The sequence below is a fragment of the Macaca nemestrina genome, chromosome 5 (genome assembly GCF_043159975.1).
Source record: "Macaca nemestrina isolate mMacNem1 chromosome 5, mMacNem.hap1, whole genome shotgun sequence".
NCBI lineage: Eukaryota > Metazoa > Chordata > Mammalia > Primates > Cercopithecidae > Macaca > Macaca nemestrina.
The window spans coordinates 151,241,098-151,264,287 of NC_092129.1; the positions used below are offsets into that span (position 1 = coordinate 151,241,098).

Genomic DNA, 23,190 nt, shown 5'->3' on the forward strand with positions numbered 1-23,190 from the left:
GACTGTCGCCTAGGCTGGAATGCAATGGTGCGATCTTGGCTCACCGCAACCTCTGCCTCCTGGGTTTAAGTGATTCTCCTGCCTCAGCCTCCTGTGTAGCTGGAATGACAGGCGTGTGCCACCATACCCAGCTAATTTTTTGTATCTTTAGTGGAGATGGGGTTTTACCATGTTGGCCAGGCTGGCCTCGAACTCCTGACCTCAAGTGATCCACCTGCCTCAGCCTCCCAAAGTGCTGGGATTACACGTGTGAGCCACCACCCTGGCTCCTCCCTTGACTCTTAACCACTCATGCTGCCTACGTCTACCATTCATGTGGTCCTTACTGCTTTGTTTTGGTTATTCCTGCATTTATTTGTCCTTTTATTATTTATATATAAACATTTAGTAAGCACCTACTAATGGATAGGGCTCATTGTCGACTTCGAAGCTCTCTGAGGGTGGGAGTATGCCTCGTTCATCTGTCTTTACTCTTTGTAGCAAGGGAGGTAAAGCTCCATTTCCATCCCTCCTCAGTGAGTCAGTAGTCAGTGGTGAGGCTAAGGCTTACCTCTCCCTTTCTCACTCAGCACAGGGGGCTGGAGGTGAGCAAGGGAATGGGAGGATGTCAGCCCAGTATGGGAATCAGTTCTTCTCAAGGACCCAGACATCCATCCCTCAAGACTCCAGTCCTTGTCCTACTCCAGCCCTTGACCTCAGAGACGGGATCAGCTCTTCCTTCAGCACCTACCTTGAGGGTTTAGAAGAATGCAAACCACAATGGAAACCTGGAGATCTGTGTTCTCATTTCAGCTCTGCTGACTGGCTTCCTGCAAGTTACCTTTCCTCCCTGAGCCTCAGTTTCCCTCTCTGCTGAGCCAGAAGATGTCTAAGGACCCCTTTGGTTCCACCCTGAGAGTCTGTCTCCCTACCCCAACTTCTTCCCCAGTTCAGAGAACCCAGGCATCCAGCTGCCCCACCCCAGCTCTGGGTAAACAGGAAGCTGGGTGAGGGGAGCAGGGGTGTGTGGAAAGTCCCAGCCAGGTGTGTAGGTCTACAGAGAGGGGGTGGCCCCGTCCCTGAGGTATGAAAGCCCCCTGCTCTGGCTCTGGTTCAGTCTCAATGGGGGCACTGGGGCTGGAGGGCAGGGGTGGGAGGCTCCAGGGGAGGGGCTCCCTCCTGCTAGCTGTGGCAGGAGCCACTTCTCTGGTGACCCTGTTGCTGGCAGTGCCTATCACTGTCCTGGCTGTGCTGGCCTTAGTGCCCCAGGATCAGGGAGGACTGGTGAGTGGCTGCAACAGGCCCTGGTGGAGAGCTGTATCTTGCAGATGCTTGGCTCCCTCTGGTTGTGCCTGTGGTCTTTTGCCCCCTCTGGCTCAGCTGGCTTGGCTGTCCCTGGTGGGGATGTTCTGTCTCTTTGCTGACTCTGTGTCCATGTTCCTGTCCAGGAGGCAGAGGTTGCAGTGAGCCACTGCAGTTAGCCCCTGCGGGAACCTACCGGGCTGTGGGAGGGGGGATGGTGCTGTCTCTGGGATGAGTGCCAGTTGGGGGAGAGGGAACATGGATGTGGGGTGCAGAGCACTGTTCCTGCGATGTTCCTGTGATGTTCCTGTGATGTTCCTGTGATGTTGTGCTTGTGTCCTGACACAGCCCCTTGTGTCTCCTCTCCTCTTTCGGAGGCACATCTGTTTCTCTGCCCAAGTACCTATGCCTTGCTTGCTCTCCCTTCTAGGGAGGTATGTGTTGGGGATGGTGCTGGTGGGAGAAACCCCAGGCCTGCAGCTTGGGTCCACTTTCAGAGGGGTAGGGTTGAGATGAGCTGAATCTGAACTCTGGGCACTGTGACCCACCCAACCAGGTAACGGACACCGCTGACCCCGGGGCACAGGCCCAGCAAGGACTGGGTAAGAGCAGACTGTCTCTCCTTCCCCGCTTCAGCCCCTCAGGGGCTCCCAGCTCCCAGCTGCTTTCCCAGATACCTCTTCCTCTAGGAATCCAGGCTCCCCATCCCTGCGGCCTGTCCTTTCAAGGGTAGCCTGCATGGGTGGCTGCCCTGGCCCCAATCGTGGACTCTTTGCCTCTTCCAGGGTTTCAGAAGCTGCCGGAGGAGGAGCCAGAAGCAGATCTCAGCCCCGGGCTCCCAGCTGCCCACCTCATAGGTAAGGACCTCAAAGACCTGAATAAGAGTGTAAATAATCCGAAGGTTCCAATTCTGCTTGCCCAGAGTTCTTCGGCTCCATGATTCCAGGGCTCGGTTTCCCATCCGCTTCACCACCTTTCGCCGCTCATGCCCACCCTTCCGCTCGTCCCCGCAGTGTAGTTTCTTCTTCCCTCCGGTGCAAGCAAAAGCCGGCCTGGGGGTCCCCACTACAGCGCTCTGCACCCCACATCCAAGTTCCCTCGGCCCCCAACTCGCACTCATCCCAGAGACAGCAGCATCCCCTCTCCCCCGGCCCGGTCGGTTCCCGCAGGGGCTAAAAGCCGCCCCCCTCCCAGAAGTCCCAAGCCTTTAGGATCGCATTCCCAAGAGCGTGTGGGCCCGTGTCTCCGCAGGCGCTCCGCTGAAGGGGCAGGGGCTAGGCTGGGAGGCGACGAAGGAACAGGCGTTTCTGACGAGCGGGACGCAGTTCTCGGACGCCGAAGGGCTGGCGCTCCCGCAGGACGGCCTCTATTACCTCTACTGTCTCGTCGGCTACCGGGGCCGGGCGCCCCCTGGCGGCGCGGAACTCCGGGGCCGCTCGGTCACGCTGCGCAGCTCTCTGTACCGGGCGGGGGGCGCCTACGGGCCGGGCACTCCGGAGCTGCTGCTCGAGGGCGCTGAGACCGTGACTCCCGTGCTGGACCCGGCCGGGAGGCAAGGGTACGGGCCTCTCTGGTACACAAGCGTGGGGTTCGGCGGCCTGGTGCAGCTCCGGAGGGGCGAGAGGGTGTACGTCAACATCAGTCACCCCGATATGGTGGACTTCGCGAGAGGGAAGACCTTCTTTGGGGCCGTGATGGTGGGGTGAGGGAATATGAGTGCGTGGTGCGAGTGTGTAAATATTGGGGGCCCGGACGCCCAGGACCCCATGGCAGTGGGAAAAATGTAGGAGACTGTTTGGAAATTGATTTTGAGCCTGATGAAAATAAAGAATGGAAAGCTTCAGTGCTGCCGATAAAGATGCCGAGTTGCGACACACGTCTTAATTCAGGGTGGGTGCACGGGTGTGGGTTAAATATTCTCAGTACTCTTCTGGTTGCTTGAAACAATTCATCACAACACAACGTATGGCCTTTGCTCCTACGGATGATGGTGGGCCTGTCCCACCCTCTCCCTGCCTCTGAATGGCCAGGCCCCATCATCAGTCCAGTTGGAGGGTGGGAGGAAGGGGGACTCCTCCAACTCCGAAGCTTCTCCAGGCATCCTGATTTTCAGGGCCACGTGGTCCCAACCAGACTCTGCACCACACTCTTTTCTCTTGGGTTCGCCCCAACAGTGAGAGGGGTCGTTACACAGCACAGCAAGCACCACTCAGAAAGGCCCAGCAGCAGAGTAAGCCCCTATCATGACAGAGGAGTGAAGCCTGGAGGGGCCCCGCACTTCTCCCCCTAGGGCTGCCTGAAGGCCTCTCTGTTTCCTACCTCACAGTCCACTCTTCTCCTCCAAGGAGCTTAATTCAAGGCTTATAGGGTCTGAAGGGAGGAGGCTGAAGGAGAAAGAAGGGGAGAATATTAGAGAGAGATGGGGACGGCAGGAAGGAGCCTGTGGTGCCTGAAAACACCAGGAAGTTCTGGGGAGGAGGAAAAACCAATGCCCCACTTATGGTGTCCCATTTAGGGTGAGGCGGAAAATCCTCACCGTTTTTTCACACTTTATGTCCCCCTTCCCAAAAGTGAGTGAGTGTGGGTGCTTCTGGGATGAGTAACAGTAGTCCCCCCTTACTTCATGACTGACTTTCAGCCACAGGCTGGAGGAGGCAGAGGGTGACCCAAGGCCCTATCTAGGTCACCCCAGTGGGTCACCCCACCCCCTTAGCCTACCACACGGTTTTCTCCTGCCTGGCACCCCAGGGCCGGGGGTAAAGCCTAATTTCTGAGCTCAGTGGGGGCTCCCAGTCTTGGGGGGCTCAATTTCTGTCTCCATATTTGTTTTTGGAATTGTTTTTTGAGACAGGGTCTTGTTCTGTCACCCAGATGGGGGTACAGTGGCATGATCATAGCTTACTGTAACCTCAAACTCCTGGGCTCGAGTGATCCTCTTGCCTCAGCCTGCTGAGTAGCTAGAACTACAGGCATGCACCACTACACCTAATTTTTAATTTTTTTTTGTAGAAACAAAGTCTTGCTATGTTGCATAGGCTGGTCTTGAACTAGTGGGCTCAAGTGATCCTCCCACCTCAACCTCCCAAAGTGTTGGGATAACAGGCATGAGCCACTGCGCCCTGCCCTTATTTGTCTTTGACTCTCTCCAAAAGAGCCTTCATCGGGGGAAGGGGTGCTTTTCTCCTTCCAGATCACCCACCTCTCACCTCTCCCCTCCTTCACCACAAAGACCGGTGGGACCAAGCTGGCATGTGAGTCCTTCACCCACATCTTATTCCTATATTTCATTCTTTTTTAAAAAATAGAGACAGGATCTCACTATATTGCCCAGATTGCTCTCGAACTCCTGGGTTCAATCTATCTTCTCACCTTGGCCTCGAAAAGTGGTGGGATTACAGGTGCATGCCACCACGCCCAGCGGTTCAGTCCCTTGTTCTTTATTGTCCTCAGTCTCTTCAATTTCACCCACTGAGAGAATGGAATAGGATAGAACAGCTGGAAACTGGTTGAAGGAAGTAAGCCAGAATTCATTGAGTGCCCACTGTGCCAAGGGCTGAGTGAGGTCCTCTGATGGAGGTCAGGCCTTCTCTCACATGCCCTATGTGTGGTGGACATTCCTGTCTCCATTGGATAGATAGGTTAAGTGGCTGGTTCAAGTTACAGAGTTAGGACAGGGTGATTTGAAGCCTAGACACCTGAATCTCTGGAAGTCCCTTGGCTGTGTGATTCAGGTACCTGAGAATGTGACTCCTCCCCAGCTCTCTCCGGACGGCTGGCCAGCTGCAACAGCCGGAAATCTCACCTAAGCTGCAGGATTTTCCCAGCAAGGATTGGAATTCCCAGAGTTGGAAATTCCCATGCCCTCAGGGAGAGGTAATTAGGTTCAGGCTCTTGTTTCCTGGGGGATGGGGAATATTCTGTTGGGCTTTGTTTATGTCAGGTCTCCAGGACCCTAGGAGTCGAAGGATGGGACTGGGTCTGAAGGATCTTAAAGCCTGTGGAGAGAGACTTAGGGAGCTTCTTCCCACCCACAAGAAGAAGCAGATGCAGAATTAATTCCAAGAAGGAGACCATGTTTCTTTTCTAAGCAAACTTTATTTCTCGCCACTGAATAGTAGGGCGATTACAGACACAACTCCCCTGGGGAGCAGAGGCTCAGCAATGAGTGACAGTCAGTCACCAAATCTGCATTGTTTGGACAACTTAATCAGATAAATATTTTAAAAAACATAATCAAAAGAAGGCACAGAGGCCAGGAGGCTATGTGGAAACAGCCTATTGTTCAGCTCCGTTTTCACAGAAAACATGTCTGAGCCAAGGCAGCTCCCACATTGGGTCCCCTGGGATCCCCCGACCTCCCAAATAAATACATTCATCGGTAAATAAATAAATAAATAATAAATAATAAATAATCACAAGTGCAAACATAAATAGAGGGGGCTGGCTCCATGGGGAGGGCCAGGCTCCATGTCTCAAGGAAGTCTGGAAACATCTGGAGAGAGGAAGGCCCGAGGTCCACTTGTGTCAACTTCTAGGTGATGTCTTCTCAAGTCTTGCAGCGTTCCGGCCAGAACCAAAGGCTCCCTGGTCTTCAGATTCCAGATGTCACAGACTGAGTTCAGGGATGGAAGCTGTAGGCCCCAGTGAGTGCTGGAGGCCCCAGTTTGAATTCTCAGTGGTTGCCAGCACTTCACTGTGCAGGCCACACATTCCTGAACCCCAGGCTTCGAAGTGGTGGTGGCGTTGCTTAAAGTTCTAAGCTTGGGGTCTGACCCTAAGTCCCCAATTCTCTTTTTGAGCCAGAAGAGGATGAGGGTGTCTGAAGGAGGGGATAATAAAGGGATTGGGGCGGGGGAGGGGTTTGGGAAGGATGGATGTTCGTCCTCCTCACAGGGCAATGATCCCAAAGTAGACCTGCCCAGACTCGGCAAAGTCGAGATAGTCGGGCAGATTGATCTCAGCGCTGAGTCGATCACCCTTCTCCAGCTGAAAGACCCCTCCTAGGTAGATGGGCTCATACCAGGGCTTGGCCTCAGCCCCCTCTGGAGTCTCCCTCTGGCAGGGGCTCTTGATGGCAGAGAGGAGGTTGACCTTGGTCTGGTAGGAGACGGCGATGCGGCTGATGGTGTGGGTGAGGAGCACATGGTTGGAGGGGCAGCCTTGGCCCTTGAAGAGGACCTGGGAGTAGATGAGGTACAGGCCTTCTGATGGCACCACCAGCTGGTTATCTGTCAGCTCCACGCCATTGGCCAGGAGGGCATTGGCCCGGCGGTTCAGCCACTGGAGCTGCCCCTCAGCTTGAGGGTTTGCTGGAGGGAGGGAGAGAGAGAGAGGGGAGTCAGTGTGGCCATGTCGGTTCACTCTCCACATCCTGGCCCTCGAGCTCTGCCCACCCCACATCCGGTTCCTGTTCCCTCTGTCTGTCATCCCACATCCCACCTGGCCATGACGTTCTGAGTATCCCCCTAAGGGCTGTGCAGTTCCTCCACCCTTCCCTTGAGCTCAGCCAGTCCTTCTCACACTGTCTCCAAGGTCTGCCTACCCTCAGCCGGGCTTCAACCCCCAAATCCTAGCCCTCCAAGTTCCAAGACACATCATCAGAGATCTTACCTACAACATGGGCTACAGGCTTGTCACTTGGGGTTCGAGAAGATGATCCTGAAGAGGAGAGAGAAAAGAAAAAGGTGAGACCCTTAAACTTCCTAGAAAATACCCCCCATCCCCTTACTTTCACCCCATCCGCCCTCCCCCAAGACCAAAACTTTAAATTTCCCCCACTGCTTTCGTACCAGTACTAACCCTACACCCCAACCCAAACCCAGAATTAGGAAAAAGGTTTAGAGACACTTACTGACTGCCTGAGCCAGAGGGCTGATTAGAGAGGGGTCCTTGGGGAACTGTTGGGGAGAAGGAGAATGGTTAACATCAAGGGAATCACCCTTAAAGGAGGAACAGCTGGCTGCCTGTCTGACCTGCGCTCTTAGCCCTGAGTTGTCCGGTTTTCTCTCTCCATTCATCTGTATATTCACCCTCCATGCATTCAACAACTCTTTCACTGAGTGTCTTCTGTGTGCCAGACATCCTATCTTCATCTCTCCTTATCTCCCTCATCTCTCCTTATCTCCCTCATCTCTCTCCTTAGCTGCCATATTTCCCACTCTCTGTCTCACCATCTTTATTCATATCACTTGTTTCTTCCCCCATCTCTCTGCTCACACCCCACATCTGTCTCCATATCTTATTTACTATCTGATTGTTCATTCATTCATTCATTCACTCCATACACACTTAGTGAGCACCTTCCATGTGCCAGACATCCTGCCTCTCCATCTTTCTCTCTCTGTTCTCCATCTCTTGCCACATCTCTTTCTGCATCCTCGTCTTCCTCCACGTTGTTTTTCTCTCCATCCCTCCCTGTCAGCACACATCTTTCGCCCATCCCATCTCTCTCCCTCTCTTGGGTGGGAGAGTGGATGAAGGCTGGCGAGGCACTCACCTCTTCCCTCTGGGGGCCGATCACTCCAAAGTGCAGCAGACAGAAGAGCGTGGTGGCGCCTGCCACGAGCAGGAAGGAGAAGAGGCTGAGGAACCAGCACCGCCTGGAGCCCTGGGGCCCCGCTGTCTTCCTGGGGAGCGCCTCCTCGGCCAGCTCCACGTCCCGGATCATGCTTTCCGTGCTCATGGTGTCCTTTCCAGGGAAGAGAGGGTGGAGCCCTGGGTCAGTATGTGAGAGGGAGAGAACCCGCTTGGCAGCTTGTCTGGGGATGTGGCGTCTGAGGGTTTTTTTTCAGTTGGGGTCTGGAGTTGCTTCTCTCCCTCTTAGCTGGTCCTCTGCTGTCCTTGCTGAGGGAGCGTCTGCTGGCTGGGTGTGCAGACAACTGCGTTTATATGTCCCTGGGGCGAGAGGGCGGGGATAGAATCATTCAACCAGCGGAAAACTTCCTTGGTGGAGAAACCCATGAGCTCATCTGGAGGAAGCGGTAGTGGGCCCTGCACCTTCTGTCTTGGTTTCTTCTCCATCGCGGGGGCGGGGATTTGGAAAGTTGGGGACACCCAAGCATCAAGGATACTCCTCACTCTCCCCACCATCCCTGCTCCGATTCCGAGGGGGGTCTTCTGGGCCACCGACTGATTTGTGTGTGGGACTCTGGAGGTTGAATCCCGTCCTCCTGCCCCTCAAAGCCTATTGCCTCCGTTTCTTCTGGGGACCAGGTCTGTGGTCTGTTTCCCTCTGATTTCCAGACAGGATGCAGGAAAAAGATAGAACTAGAACTGGGAGGGGCTTCAGAAAGCTGAGTCCTTGAGGTAGAGAAAATGGGGTTGGAGGGAGAAAAGCTGTGTTGAGTCCTGAGGCCTGCGTTTGGGTTCCTTGGGGGAGAAGGAGCTGGGGGCTTGGGGGCAGGCTCAGGGCCTCAGGGAAGGCTGGATGGGGGTAGCAGGGACAAGCCTGGGACAGCCCCCGGGGAGTGAAATCACCACCGGGAATTCACAGACCCCACTGGGGCAGGCCTTCTTCTTTCACTCTGACCCGGGGACTCACAATGCTGGTTTCAGTCTTGGCTTCCAAGGAACTCTGGGGTCCCTGATTTTTTTCATGAAACTCTCACTTCTCAGGGCCCCAATGTGTGGCCATATCTTCTTAAACGTCCCCTGTATTCCATACCTAGAGGTCCTGAAGGCTCTTTCACTCCCTAGGGCCCTCTACATGGCCCTGTCTTGGCAGGGGGGGTCCCCATACTCAACCCCCATAGCCCTGGACATTCTCCTACCCTTTGCTGTGGTCACATCTCCCCAGAGGTCTCCTGTAACCCATTCCTCAGAGCCACTACTTGTGGCCATATCTCCCAGGAGCTCCCTGACCCCCGCCCCTTCAGACCCTGACTTTTCCTTTGTCTTCTCAGCTTCTCCTTTGCTTCCCCTGCAGCAGTCTGGCGGCCTCACCTAGTGAGTCCATCACATGTCCCTGAAGCTCTCTGAGCCCCTTATCCTTTTGTTCTCCCCACAGCTCTTGCTCCCTTTGAGCCCTCTATCCCTCCCTCCTTTCCTTAGATAGACTGGGAGATTCTCACTCCCAGACAGACACACACAAGCAGACAGCGTCTCAGAGAAAAGAGGTTTATTGGGCTTCATCCAGGGTGCAGATGCCTCCGTGTGGGACTCTGGTCAGCAGCTGGCTTTCAGAGCCTTTCACTGCCTTCTGGGGCCCTGTGATCCCTCACCCTTACTTCTTTCTCTCTCGGTCAGCCTGGTGCCCATGCCCTCTCACTCTTCATCTCTTGGGCCTGTCTCTGTCTCTCCTTGGATGTTCTTCTATTATTCCTCTCTCTCCATCCTCCATAAATAAATAATTTAAATTTTTTGCCTTCATAAATAGTCCCCTCCCTGCCTCCAGTCATCCCCCAAGCTCCTCCATGTGCCTGTTCTTCCTCCGTGTGTGGATCTAGGCCCCACCTAGCTGGTGGGACAGACCAACAGCTTTGGGCTGGAAATTCCTAGGCAGGCTTGAAATCCTTAGCCAGACAGACATCCAGGATGGTTCAGGGAGGTGTGGTCCCCTGGGATGCCTAGAATTCCTTCTTTGAAAGCTCCGGTGACTTGATCAGGGAAGACTTGAGCTGTTGGAATGGCCAAAGAAGAGGTGGTGGTGACCCCTGAAATGGTCAGAATGGAGGCAGAATGGGGAGAAGGTCTTGAAATCAATTATTTTTTCTTTCTGGAGTTTTCCAAGTTCTACAGAGCGAAGGCTCCAAAGAAGACAGTACTAGGGCTGAGGACTAGGTGAGGGATGCCATCTGTGTGGGTGGATAGCTGGTCTCCCTGGGTGAGCTGGAACGCAGCCCCATGGTACATCGAGTGCAGCCAGGGTTCCTGCAGCCCTGGATACACCATCTTCTGGGAGCTGAGAAGAGGCACGTGGAAGGGGTACTGGGAGGAGAAGAGCTGGACCTCATGGGCCAGGTAGAGTGGGGTGGGGGTGGCCTTAGGAGAGTAGGCTTTCCCAGAGAAGACCACCTGGGAGTAGACGAAGTAGATGCCACTGGTGGGGACCAGGAGAGAATTGTTGCTCAAGGAGAAACCATCCTGGAGGAAGGCACGGTCCGTGTTCGCTCTCCAGAGCAGTGAGTTCTGCTTGCTGGGGTCTCCTAGGAAGAGCCATAGAGGATGGGGATGGGAGATCAGGGGTCTGAATCAGAGGTCTCAATCCCTGAGGAAGCAGGCACTGAACAGCTGAGTTCCTGGGGGGTGGCAGGGGGAGGCATAGGAGTGCCTGCCTCTGTTTTTTTAGCGTGGAGGAAGTTGGCAGAGAGGAGTGGATGCTTGGGTTCCTGAGGCAGGGGTAGGAGAAGAGCTGGGGGGACATGTCTGGGAGGTCAGGTGGATGTTTACCAATGAGGTGAGCAGCAGGTTTGAGGGTGCTGTGGGCAAGATGCATCTTGGGGTGCTGACGGGCAGTCTGGGCAGCTGAAGGTGTGAGGCCAACACCAGGGAGCCCCTAGGGGAGAACAGAGTTGAGGGGGTCTCTAGGGCTCAAGGTTTGGCTGAGCCACCCCAGCAGCCCCCATTCTCCTGCTGCCTCACCTGGGCCCCAGGCAGCAGGACCAGCAGCAGCCCCAGAAGGAGGAGGTGTAGGGGGGTGCCACGCACCCTTGAGAGGAAGAGACGTTCAGGTGGTGTCATGGGGAGAACCTGCAGAGAAAGAGAGAGAGAGACAGTAAGCGGGGCGGGGCACGCTGCGGAAGACAGACCTCCTGCCCTGGGAGACAGCACCCCCCCACCCCTGAGAGAGAGATCAACAGAGAAGGGGACAAGATGCAGTCAGAGAAACCCCAAGGTGAGCAGAGGGAGGCAGAGAGAGACGGGAAGGGAACAGAGAGAGATCATGGCAGAAACAGAGAATGTGTGGCAGAGACAATGAGACTGACAGATGGAGAGTCAGAGACAGAGAAGGAAACCAAAACCAAACCCACCAAGGCCCAGGCCCAGGCAGGCCAGGGATCCAGGCAGCAGGTGCAGGAGGGACCGAGGCCCAGGCAGAGGGCAGGACACTGTGGGGTGGTAGTCCAAAGCACGAAGCACGGGCAGCCCAAGGAGATGGGGCAGGAGAGCCTCACCTGCTGTGCGGAGCCCCTGGGCCCGGACGCTCAGGTCCCTTTATAGAGGAAGCGGCAGCGGCAGCGTGGCAGGCGGCGGGCGGGTTCTAGGTCGGGGCTGGGGCCCGGGGAAGCCCCCAGGGCTTAGAAGATGCTGCTGTTTCAGTCAAAGGCAGGAAAGGCTGAGGCCTAGGAGAGAACCACAGGCTGGGGGTTCAGGCGACTGAGTTCTGGGAAAGGGAGTTGGGTCAGGGGAATCGTGGGCTGGGAGGGCCAGGGAGTGGGGTCAGGCCTAGAGTTCCAGAGAAGGGACAGTCAATTCGGAGAGGAGGAGGTTGAGCAGCTGGGGTGTGGGCTGGAGGCCCGGTTCCCTGAAGAGCAGTCATATATATAACATCTCTGCACCCTTGGCTGAGTACAGGCTTCTCTCTTTGCCCATTTCCTTCTCTTGTACCCCTGCCCTTGTCCCAAACAACTCAAGTCATACTTGTTCCAGTATATGGACTTTCCAGCCCATCTGGCAGGTTTCACATCAAGAAGGTTCATTATATATCCTCTTCATCGGGGACATTCTAGCGTTTGCCTCTCGTGCAGGTGAAAATATTAATGGAGCCCCCTTCCACTCTTGAAAATGTCCTAGTTTGGAAGATATATTTTTTGGTCCCCTTACTCAGAGATGATGCTGGACACTCAAGTATGATGATGTCTCATCTCACTCCTGAAGGATGCCCTCCATCTCTTCCTGACCTCAGGTGGCTTCCACAGATCAGATTTATATAACCACAAATAAACACACACTCCAGGATCAATGTGGCAGACACCTTCCAACATTCTCTACAAGGGAAGTTTCAGAATTCCACATGGGTGAGGCTTAAGGGTGGTGACTTAGGGTGGGGTGGGGACAGCTAAGGGACTTGTCCTGAAGCTGCATTTGCAGAGCCAATACATTATTTTAAAATTGTTCCAGGCCTGGTGCAGTGGCTCACGCCTGTAATCCCAGCACTTTGGGAGTCTGAGGCAGGTGGATTACTTGAGGTCAGGAGTTCGAGACCAGCTGGCCAACATGGTAAAACCCCATCTCTAAAAAAAATACAAAAATCAGCCAGGCCTGGTGGTGCGCATCTGTAGTCCCAGCTACTTGGGAGGCTGAGGCTGGAGAACCATTTGAACCCAGGAGATGGAGGCTGCAGTGAGTCAAGATCACACCATTGCACTCCAGCCTGGGGGACAGAGCAAGACTGTCTCCAAAAAAAAAAAAAAAGTTCCAAAAATGTTTTCCTTTTTATTGATATGTAACTTAAGTATGAGGTGGACAACTCTTAAGTGTACGACTGATGAATTTTTCCATCTGTATGTAGCCATCACCCAGTTCCACGTATTTTCAGGTTCCCAGCAGGTTCCCTCATGCCCCCTCCCTGCTGATACCCTCCAAAGATAACCAACCACTCTCTCTCCTTTGTCATCAGAGATTAGTTCCTCCTGCTTTGGGGCATCATATAAATGAAATCACACAGAATGTACTCATTTCTGTTTGGCCTCTTTCAGTCAGCATTATGTTTGTGAGATTCATCCACATGGTTTTATGTATCAGTAATATTTTTTTTAAAAATTGCGACGTGGGCCAGGCGCGGTGGCTCAAGCCTGTAATCCCAGCACTTTGGGAGGCTGAGACGGGCGGATCACGAGGTCAGGAGATCGAGACCATCCTGGTTAACCCGGTGAAACCCTGTCTCTACTAAAAAATACAAAAAACTAGCCGGGTGAGGTGGCGGGCGCCTGTAGTCCCAGCTACTTGGGAGGCTGAGGCAGGAGAATGGCGTAAACCCAGGAGGCAGAGCTTGCAGTGAGCTGAGATCCGGCCACTGCACTCCAGCCTGGGCGACAGAGCGAGACTCCATCTCAAAAAAAAAAAAAAAAAAAAAAAAATTGTGATGTGATATTCTATTGTATCAATATACTCTAATATATTCTGTTGATGGGCATTTGGTTTGTTTCTAGTTTTTGTCGAACACGAAAAATGTTGATATGAACATTCTCATACATGAGCCCATTTTCAGTTAGCTTACAAGTTACAAGGTTTAAAAAAAAAGCAAAGTTTCTAAAGATGACTTTATTCACTTTTCCTAAGTTTGAGATAATACCAACTGGTCACCTCAAATATTATTACTGCTACTGATGTGATTTTACTTGGAGAGTGTTAGAGGGGTTGGAGCTGGGGCTGGTGGTGACCCGGGGTCAAGCCCACTGTTCCATGGGGGCAGACCACTTCTCTCCCCAGGCACAAGGTCCCTGAGGGGTCTTGGCGTAACATGGAGGGACATGTAATTAACATTCTGGGTGTGTATGAGTTATTTCTCCTGTTCTCCTTCTCTACTTGAGGCCGTGTACCTTTGCCTTTTATGCTTTACTAGTCTTAGCTATTATTTCTGTAGGGGCACAAAGGGGTGATCCCTTCCTGACCCATCATAAGGGTTATGGCCAATACTCCTATAACAAAAGACAGATTAACAAGAGAAAAGCGTAATACATTTATTTAATCAAAGTTTTAGAGGACATGGGAGTCTTCAGAAATGAGGACCGAAGGACCCAGGGAAATCTCTTTTTATGCTTAGATTTGACGAAGAATGAACAGCTGTGCAGAAATGTAATTGAACAAAAGGAGTATAATCTAATGGTGATAGACTGGAATTGGGGGGATCCCAGTAAGGCCTGGCCATATTCTTCTTGGTCTCTCTGTACAGCGTTCCTTCCTCCCAGGGAGAGGGCAGAACCTCTTCTGGAATGAAGGTCTTATAACCTACTATCAGATGGGGTAGGTCAGAAAATTTCTTTTCCTTTTTTTTTTTTTTTTGAGACAGGTTCTTACTCTGTTGCCCAGGCTGAAGTGCAGTGGCACAATCTCCGCTCACTGCAACCTCTGCCTCCCGGGTTCAAGCGATTCTCCTGCCTCAGCCTCCCTAGTAGCTGGAATTACAGGCGCTCCATCAAGCCCGTCTAATTTATTTTTGTATTTTTAGTAGAGATGGGGGGGGGGGTCTCACCATGTTGGCCAGGTTCGTCTCGAACTCCGGACCTCAGGTGATCCGCCTGCCTTGACCTCCCAAAGTGCTGGGATTATGGGCGTAAGCCACTGTGCCCAACCTTCTTTTCACTCTTTTAAACTTATCTCTTGCGTCAGTGTTGGTTTCCCTCTTAGCCCCTGTTCCTTTCTTTTTCTCCGTGTTGCCCTTTCTTTCAGGGTCCTTTTTGCTTCCTGTTGTCTCTTTCTGCTTCTCTAATGGTATGAGCTGATAGACTGAGACCCCAACTGAGCTATATTAAAATATAAAATGGTATTGCAAGACTGGGTGCAGTGGCACACGCCTGTCATCCCAGCACTTTGGGAGGCCGAGGAGAGTGTGAGAGTGGATCACGAGGTCAAGAGATAGAGACGATCCTAGCCAACATGGTGAAACTCCATCACTGCTAAAAATACAAAAAATTAGCCAAGCGTGGTGGCACGTGCCTGTAGTCCTAGCTACTAGGGAGGCTGAGGCAGGAGAACTGCTTGAACCCGGGAAGCAGAGATTGCAGTGAACCAAGATCGCACCACTGCACTCCAGCCTGGGCAACAAAGTGAGACTCCATTTCAAACAAACAAACAAACCAAAAAACAAAACAAAACAAAAAACAAAAAACAAAAAAAACCCCAAAATGGTACTGCAATTAATAGTGAGACACAGAGCGAAATTTAAATTAAAGAGGAAGAAATTTAAATTAAAGGCAAGAAGGAGTGATGGGCAGACGAGAGACAGAGAGGAAGGAAGGGCAAGACTGGGCTGAGGCTGTGTCACGTGCATGTGAGATATGCTGAAGGATGCTCCTTGAGATGAGCCAATCTTGGTTTCAATCTCAGTTTCGGAGGTTGTATGAAATTTGGTTTCTTTCTTGGGCAGGCCAGCAGTTGGTTTGGGACTTTCCCTGGGTGGGAGAGCTGATGACTGGAGTCTTGTGCCCCAAACTCAGGGAAATACAGTCTTTATAGTGGTCTTTGTGGAGAAACTAGTGAAATCTCTGAAGCCTCCAAATGAGACTGAAATGACATTAGCTTCAAACTTGAACTTAGCCTCAAAACCTAAATTGGGATTTAATACCAACATCAACCCTAACCCAAATTTAACCTCAACCCAAATCACAACTCAGACTCAACCCCAACTGTAACCCTAACCTCAAATCTAAACATATTCCAATTAATAACCCCCTAAATAAAACTCCTCTACCCCAACCCAACCCTGTTTCTAGGGCTGATCTTGAAACCAGTTTACCACCACTCCTAACACTAAACTTAAATCTGACTCTAAATGTAAATCCAATCTGAGCCACAACCTAAAGTTGAACTTTATCCTGCTTTATGAATTATTCATCCATTCCTCCATTTAGTGGTATCTGAGTGCCTACCACATGCTGGGCATTGTTCTAAGGCAGGAGGGACACAGAGGCAAAGGGATCAGAGAAGGCACCTGCGGAGCTTGTATTCCAGTGAGGCCAGACGGAAAAGAAAGAAACTGAAGAAGAAATTGGTACATAGTGCTATGAGAAAATAAGACAGGCTGGTGTTGTTAGAGTGGCAGGGAGCTACTTTTAAACACAGCAGTCAGCAAAATCCGCTTCAAGTGATTGGGTGGCACTGGAGCTGAGACCCAAATGACAAAAAATATTGACCAGGTAAAAGTTTGGGAGCAAAGCATTCCAGGTAAAGGGAGCAGCTACTGCAAATGCTGGAAGGCGGAACCAAGCTGGGGGTGTTGGAGACAAACAGGTGGCCAGTGTGGCTGGAGCAGAGAGGCTGGGAGAGGGGTGGGAGATGAGGTCAGAGAGGAGGCCAGGGGCCAGGTCATGCAGGGCCATGCGAGGAGGGTAAAGCCTCTAGATTTCATCCAGCCACAGGAAGCCTTTAAAGGTTGTCAGTGTGTGTGTTGCAGGGGAGAGAGATAGAGAAGAGAGAGGTGAGCAGAGGTGATTGGATTTTTTTTTTTTTTTGACATGGTGTCTTGCTCTATGGCCTAGGCCGGAGTGCAGTGGCACCATCATAGCCCACTGCAACCTATCATGGGCTCAAGTCATCCTTCCACCTCAGTTTCCCAAGTATCTAGGACTATAGGTGTGTGCCACTGTGCCTGGCTGATTTAAAAAAATTTTTTAAATTTTTGTAGAGACAGGGTCTCACTATGCTGTTTAGACTGGTCTCGAACTCCTGGTTTCCAAGTGATCTGCCCATCTCAGCTTCCCAAAGTGTTTTTTTTTTGTTGTTGTTTGTTTGTTTGAGAGGGGGTTTCGCTCTTTTTGCCCAGGTTGGAGTCCAATGGCTGATCTCAGCTCACTGCAACCTCTGCCTCCTAGGTTCAAGTGATTCTCCTGCTTCAGCCTCCCAAGCAGCTGGGATTACAGGTGCACGCCACCATGCCTGGCTAATTTTTTGTATTTAGTAGAGATGGGCTTTCACCATGTTAGTCAGGCTGGTCTCGAACTCCTGACCTCAGGTAATCCACCTGCCTCAGCCTCTCAAAGTGTTGGGATTACAGTTGTGAGCCACTATGCTGGGCCAGTCTCCCAAAGTTTTGAGATTACAGGCATGAGTCACCACACCGGCCCTGGAATTTTTTTCTTTCTTTTTTTTGGAAATGGAGTCTCACTCTGTTGCCCAGGCTGGAGTACAATGGTGCAATCTCAGCTCACCGCAACCTCCACTGCCTGGGTTCAAACGATTCTCCTGTCTCAGCCTCCTGAGTAGCTGGGATTATAGGTGCATGCCACCATGCCTGGCTAATTTTTGTACTTTTAGTAGAGAAAGTACACCATCTTGGCCAGGCTGACCTCAGGTGATCCACCTGCCTCGGCCTCCCAAAGTGCTGGGATTACAGGCGTGAGACACCACGCCCAGCCTTTTTTTTTTTTTTAAAGACAGAGTCTCACTCTGTCGCCCAGGCTGGAGAGCAGTAGCACAATCTCGGCTCGCTGCAACCTCTGCCTCCCAGGTTCAAGTGATCCGCCTATCTCAGTCTCCCAAGTAGGTGGGATTATAGGTGCATGCCACCATGCCTGGCTAATTTTTGTACTTTTAGTAGAGAAAGTACACCATCTTGGCCAGGCTGGTCTTGAACTCCTGACCTCAAGTGATCCGCCTGCCTCAGCCTCCCAAAGTGCTGGAATTACAGACATGTGCCACTGCACCCAGCCTGTTTTTTTTTTTTTTTTTGGAGATGGAGTCTCACTTTTTTTTGTCCAGGTTGGAGTACAGTGGCACCATCATAGGTCACTGCAGCCTTGAACTCTTGGCCTCAGGCAATCTTTGTACCTTAGCCTCCCAAAGTGTTGGGATTACAGGCATGTGCCACTGAGCCTGGCCTGGACTTTTTTTTTTTTTTTTTGAGATAAGAGTCTTGCTCGGTTGCCCAAGCTGGAGTGCTATGGCATGATCTTGGCTCACTGCAACTTCCACCTCCCAGGTTCAAGTGATTCTCCTGCCTTGGCCCCCTGAGTAGCTGGGATTACAGGCATGCACCACCATGCCTAGCTAATTTTGGTATTTTTAGTAGAGATGGGGTTTTATCATGTTGGGCAGGCTGGTCTCGAACTCCTGACCTTGTGATCCACCCGCCTCGGCCTCCCAAAGTGCTGGGATTATAGGCATAGCCAACGTGCCCGGCCTGGACTTGTTTTTAAAAGATCGCTGTGGCTCCTGTGATTAGGCTGGCTGGTAGGAGACAGGTGGCAGTGGCATTAATGGTGAAGAGAAAATAGTGGCAGCCATGGACATGGAGAGAAGTAGACAAGTTTGGGATATATTATACATTCCAAGGGTAGAATCGACAGGACTAGATGATGGATTGATGGGTGGGAGATGTAGAGACTGGGAGAGAAGCAGGATTCTGATGGATGGAAAAACTAAAAACTTCTATTTTGGGTGTGGTTAAGTGTAAGTCTATTAGACACGCAAGTAGAGATGTCACTTGGCAGATAAACATCTGGATTTCAGGGCAAGGTCCAAGCTAGATAAAGAAACCTAGGCATGGTCAGCATGAAGATGGTGTTTAAAGCCATGGAACTTCTCTTGGGCATCCCTATAAGACCCCTTTGAGACACTTGTTTCCCCTCACAATGGATGCAGTGCATCTTCCCTTCTGAATTCCAGAAGCAACAACCTCCTGCTCCCAGAAGCTAAACTCTCCAGACTTAGTCTTCTGAATTCCCACTGGGATTTCACCTCCCTGGATTCAATTCCCGACTCCACAAGGACCCTTCTACCAATCCACTTCACAATATATGGTGGAACTCCTCACAGTTTCAAATCTTGTCTTCTATGTTTGAAAGTGTTTTCCTCTGGGCATTTTGAAACCTGGCTTTCCCCTAATGATGCTAGTCCTCTCTGTGGTGAAGGCTGCTCTTTCTTCGACCTCCATCACTAGAGGAATGAAGGTAGAAGAGAGGGGTTATTATTTTCTCTCCCCTGGACCATTGGCAACCTCCTCCTCCTCTCCCAAAGCATGTGCCTTTTGCATTGGTCATGCTCTTCCTGTCTTCACAGCACAATCTTATCCATCAAAATCTTGGTTATGCTCTTAACAACTTGTATAACTAGCTTAGTCTTTCTCCACATCTTATCCCTACCACCATCCTTGTTTGTTTGCTTTTTGAGACAAGGTGTTGCTCTGTCACCCAGGCTGGAGTCCAGTGGCATGCTCTTGGCTCACTGCAGCCTCGACCTCCTGGGCTCAAGTGATCCTCCCATGTCAGCCTCCTGAGTAGCTAGGACTACAGGCGCACGCCACCATGCCCGGCCTGGCCTTTTTTTTTTTTTTTTTTTTGCAGAGACAGGGTTTTGCTATGTTGCCTAGGCTGGTCTTTAACTCCTGAGCTCAAGCGATCCACCTCCCTTGGCCTCCCAAAGTGCTGGGATTACAGGCATGACCCACCACACCCGGCCTCCTACCATCATCTTTAGTGACTTCAAAAGTCACAAAGATCGGCTGGGCACGGTGGCTCACACTTGTAATTCCAGCATTTTGGGAGGCTGAGGCAAGCAGATCACGAGGTCAGGAGATCGAGACCATCCTGACTAACAAGGTGAAACCCTGTCTCTACTAAAAATACAAAAACAAAATTAGCTGGGCGTGGTGGCAGGTGCCTGTAGTCTCAGCTACTTGGGAGGCTGAGGTGAGAGAATGGCATGAACCCGGGAGGCGGAGCTTGCAGTAAGCCAAGATCGCACCACTGCACTGGGTGACAGATCGAGACTCCGTCTCAGAGGAAAAAAAATAAAAATAAAAAAAGCTACACAGATCAGATGAGTCTTACAATCTGGCCTCTCAATTCTCCAAGTTTGTCAAATCTACTGGTTTTACAGTCTCTTCCCTCCTCCATTTTAGCCACCCAGGAGTAAGGTTGTACCTTAAACTCCAGCAACACTTGGAAGAATTATGCCTTCAAGATCTTGATCTCTGAATTACCCTTCTCATCACAACCACTCACTTTTCACATCTCCCATTCTCTGCCTCCCCTTGTATCAGTTCTTTATTCTTACCAAGACTTCCGGCTGCTTCTGCTTTCCTGGTTTTGCTTGTTGATTTAACATATACTGCATGGTCAACAATTTCAACTCCACTTTGTCTGCATTTTAGAATCTCTTACCACTAGGCACCGAAGCTCATGCCTGTAATCCCGGCACTTTGGGAGGCCAAGGCAGGTGGATCACCTGAGGTCAGGAGTTCGAGACCAGCCTGGCCAATGTGGTGAAACCCCATCTCTACTAAAAATACAAAAATTAGCTGGGTGTGGTGGTGGGCAACTGTAATCCCAGCTACTCAGGAGGCTGAGGGAGGAGAATCGCTTGAACCTGGGAGGTGGAGGTTGCAGTGCACCAAGGTTGAGCCATTGCACTTCAGCCTGGGCAACAAGAGTGAAACTCCGTCTCAAAAATTGACTTGGGTAAACTAAGTGGTCTCATTCTTGGGGCTTTGTCTTAGGCTGCCAAGCACTGCAGTAGACAGCTGAGTCACCATGAGGCCTATAACTAATCCTGGCCAGCTAATCTGAGAGTCATCAGTGTTTCTGGACACAACTTTTACTCATTCTTTGTTGACTCCCCATTATACTCCTGTGCGTGATGTTCTAAATCTCCGTGCCTCTGATGCCCTTCACTCTCATCTATTAACATTTCATTGAGCTTAAGGCCATCCAGTGTGGATCTCACTTCCCTCTCTTCCCTTCATTTTGTTATTTATATTTAATCTTTCCTTACATATTGACTCACAGTACTTTTTCTTGTTTCCAAGGCTGATCCTTTTATCTGTACTCTATTCCACTTCCTCTATCTTTACTACATTCTCTCCCCACTTTTTACTTAGGTTTTCACTCTCTCTCTTGTTTGTTTGTTTTTGGGATAGTCTTGCTCTGTTGCCCAAGCTGGAGTGCAGTGGCATGATCTTGGCTCACTGCAACCTCTACCTCCTGAGTTCAAGTGATTCTCCTGCCTCAGCCTCCTGAGTAGCTGGAGTTACAGGCGTGTGCCACCACGCGCAGCTAATTTTTGTATTTTTAGTAGAGACAGCATTTCACCATGTTGGCTAGGTTGGTCTTGAACTCCTGATATCTATGGTCCGCCCACCTTGGCCTCCCAAAGTGCTGGGATTACAAGTGTGAGCCACCACACCTGGATTTTTTTTTTTTTTTTGAGACTGAGTCTCACTCTGTCACGCAGGCTGGAGTGCAGTGGTGTGATCTCAGCTCACTGCAACCTCTGCCTCCTGGGTTCAAGTGATTCTCCCACCTCAGCGAATAGCTGGGACCGCAGGCATGTACCACCACGTCTGGCTAATTTTTGTATCTTTTGTAGAGACGGGGTTTTGCCATGTTGGCCAGGCTAGTCTTGAACCCCTGGCCTCAAGTGATCCGCCCACCTTGGCCTCCCACAGTGCTGGGATTACAGGTGTGAGTCACTGCACTTGGCCTATCTTTGTCTCTTTAAGCATCTTCATTTTACATTCAATTTTATTTCTTGAAAATAAACAACAAAAAAGATCCTTCCTTGAAATCTTTCTCCCTCAAATGTCCAGTCCATCATCTCACCTTCCCTTTTCGTGTGATGTCTCAAAAGACTAGCCCCTTAACGAACCACTTTTTCAGGAACTGGTAAAATTTCCCTCATCTGTGGGTAGAACTAAGAGATGATTCTCAGTTATTTTGTGTTCACCATTCTAACTTTGTGCCCACCACCTCCTTTTCCTCACCTCCCACTCATTCCTCAACCTATGTAAAGTGATTTCTGCTCCTCTATTAAATGGAAACGGTTTTCTCAAAATTTGTAATCATCTAGTTCCCGAACCCAACAATTTTTTCAACCCTCATTTACTAGACCTCTTTGAAGCCTCAGACATGGCTGCCCTGTCTCTGCTTGGCATCCCCCGCCCCCACGCCCTACTTTTCTGACTGCTCCCAACCTCTCCTTTATTGGTTCTCTTCCTTCGATCATGCTCAGGGCTCTTCTGGTCACTCTGCCCCTTCCCTTGAAGATCCTGTCCACTCAAAGGCTCAGCCTCTACTGGGAAGGGAATGATGCCCAAATCTATTCCTCCAGACCCAACTTCTCTTGGGCTCCAGACCTGCTTTCTGGAAATCTCCACCTGAGAGTCATGCTGGTACCTCAAATCTTCTTTGAGCACTTTATTACCCTAAGCAGGCATACCTATACATTATAACTATAATGTATAGTTATTTGTATATTGTCTCATTAGATTGCAAGTTCTATGAAGGAAATGACTTTATTATTTATACCTATTGTCAAGCAGTGCCTTGCTCCTAACAGGTGCTTAAAATTTTTTTTTTTTTTTTGGATACAGTCTTGCTCTGTCACCCCAACTGGAGAACAGAGGTGTGATCTCAGTTCACTGCAACCTCGCTTCCCGGGTTCAAGAGATTCTTGTGCCTCAGCCACCTGAGTAGCTGGGATTACAGGCACCCACCACCAGGCCCAGTTAATTTTTATATTTTTAGTAGAGACGGGGTTTCACCATGTTGGCCAGGCTGGTCTTGAACTCCTCGCCTTAAGTGATCCTCCCGAAGTGCTCCCACCTTTGCCTCCCAAAGTGCTGGGATTATAGAAGCGAGGTGCCTGACCACCACCACCCACCTTTTGGACAGACATTGAGAGGATTTGTGGTGTTAGGAAAAGGGCTGCTTAACACACAGTAGGTATTCATTCACAAGATGATGACCGTTTTCTTACTTGTCTGTACTCCTGCAGCACTCTCCTGTTCTCCCTCTTTCTCATCACCTGGACCACTGCCCACAGGATGAAGTCCAATCTCTGACCTTGACTTTCTGTGGTCCTTTCTTCATCACACGTTCCCTCACACCTGTGCTTCTTTTACCTCAGGATGCTCCTTTCCCGGAACATACTGCATTTTCTGACTTGTCAGGCTCTGCTCAAGACATGTTATTTGCCTATGGAAACTTTCCATCCACCTCCACCTAGCGAACCCGTTCATTAGAGCAAGTTCAATGCTGTCTCCTCAGAGGCTCCCTGGAGGCTTTCAGATGGACTTCATCTCCCCCTTTCTGTAAACATCTTAAACTTTACTCACCATGCCTTGAATCAGTTAATTAGATATGGGTCTGCCTCCCCACTAGACTGTAAGCTTGAAGCAGGGTTTAAATTGATCTTTGGGCTACATAATGCTCAGGTGACCTACACGGAACAGAGTCTCTCCCAGTTCCTTTTCCTAACTTAACCCAAACCTGTCCCAACCTGAGTCCTCAAACTGACCCTCTCCAATCCCATTAT

General features: G+C 50.9%; 3 protein-coding genes and 1 long non-coding RNA gene across 8 annotated transcripts in view; 2 read left to right on the forward strand and 2 right to left on the reverse strand.

Annotated features, from left to right (window-relative positions):
* Positions 1-1,065: 1,065 nt before the first annotated feature.
* Positions 1,066-3,140, forward strand: LOC105497638 (lymphotoxin beta). 2 transcript variants are annotated; one of them, XM_011768907.3, is made up of 4 exons: positions 1,066-1,263; positions 1,838-1,883; positions 2,067-2,138; positions 2,533-3,140. In XM_011768907.3, the coding sequence occupies exons 1-4, from the start codon at positions 1,066-1,068 to the stop codon at positions 2,985-2,987; spliced, it is 771 nt and encodes a 256-aa protein (XP_011767209.2). In that variant the 3' UTR covers positions 2,988-3,140. The 2 variants fall into 2 exon arrangements, with proteins under 2 accessions (XP_011767209.2, XP_011767210.1); XM_011768908.2 differs by lacking the exon at positions 1,838-1,883 and having other exon boundaries at positions 1,070-1,263.
* Positions 3,141-5,153: 2,013 nt separating this feature from the next.
* Positions 5,154-8,141, reverse strand: LOC105497642 (tumor necrosis factor). Of its 2 annotated transcripts, XM_011768919.2 has the most exons (4): positions 7,778-8,141; positions 7,133-7,178; positions 6,892-6,939; positions 5,157-6,590 (listed from the first exon to the last, which is right to left on the reverse strand). In XM_011768919.2, the coding sequence occupies exons 1-4, from the start codon at positions 7,961-7,963 to the stop codon at positions 6,169-6,171; spliced, it is 702 nt and encodes a 233-aa protein (XP_011767221.1). In that variant the 5' UTR covers positions 7,964-8,141; the 3' UTR covers positions 5,157-6,168. The 2 variants fall into 2 exon arrangements, with proteins under 2 accessions (XP_024653691.2, XP_011767221.1); XM_024797923.2 differs by lacking the exon at positions 7,778-8,141 and having other exon boundaries at positions 5,154-6,590; positions 7,133-7,547.
* LOC112429463 (uncharacterized) overlaps positions 6,514-23,190 on the forward strand; it is a 29,644-nt gene continuing 12,967 nt past the window's right edge. The window contains exon 1 of one of the 2 annotated variants that reach the window (XR_011623853.1): positions 6,514-6,965. This is a non-coding gene — a long non-coding RNA (uncharacterized lncRNA). Of the gene's footprint in view, positions 6,966-10,926; positions 11,114-23,190 lie in introns of those variants that run through there. The other variant, XR_003021719.2, reaches the window with a different exon arrangement.
* LOC105497641 (lymphotoxin alpha) lies at positions 9,383-11,707 on the reverse strand. 2 transcript variants are annotated; one of them, XM_011768918.3, is made up of 4 exons: positions 11,394-11,707; positions 10,861-10,968; positions 10,669-10,774; positions 9,383-10,424 (listed from the first exon to the last, which is right to left on the reverse strand). In XM_011768918.3, exons 2-4 carry the CDS (start codon positions 10,957-10,959, stop codon positions 10,012-10,014), a joined length of 618 nt encoding a protein of 205 aa, XP_011767220.1. In that variant the 5' UTR covers positions 10,960-10,968; positions 11,394-11,707; the 3' UTR covers positions 9,383-10,011. The 2 variants fall into 2 exon arrangements, with proteins under 2 accessions (XP_011767220.1, XP_011767219.1); XM_011768917.3 differs by having other exon boundaries at positions 11,250-11,707.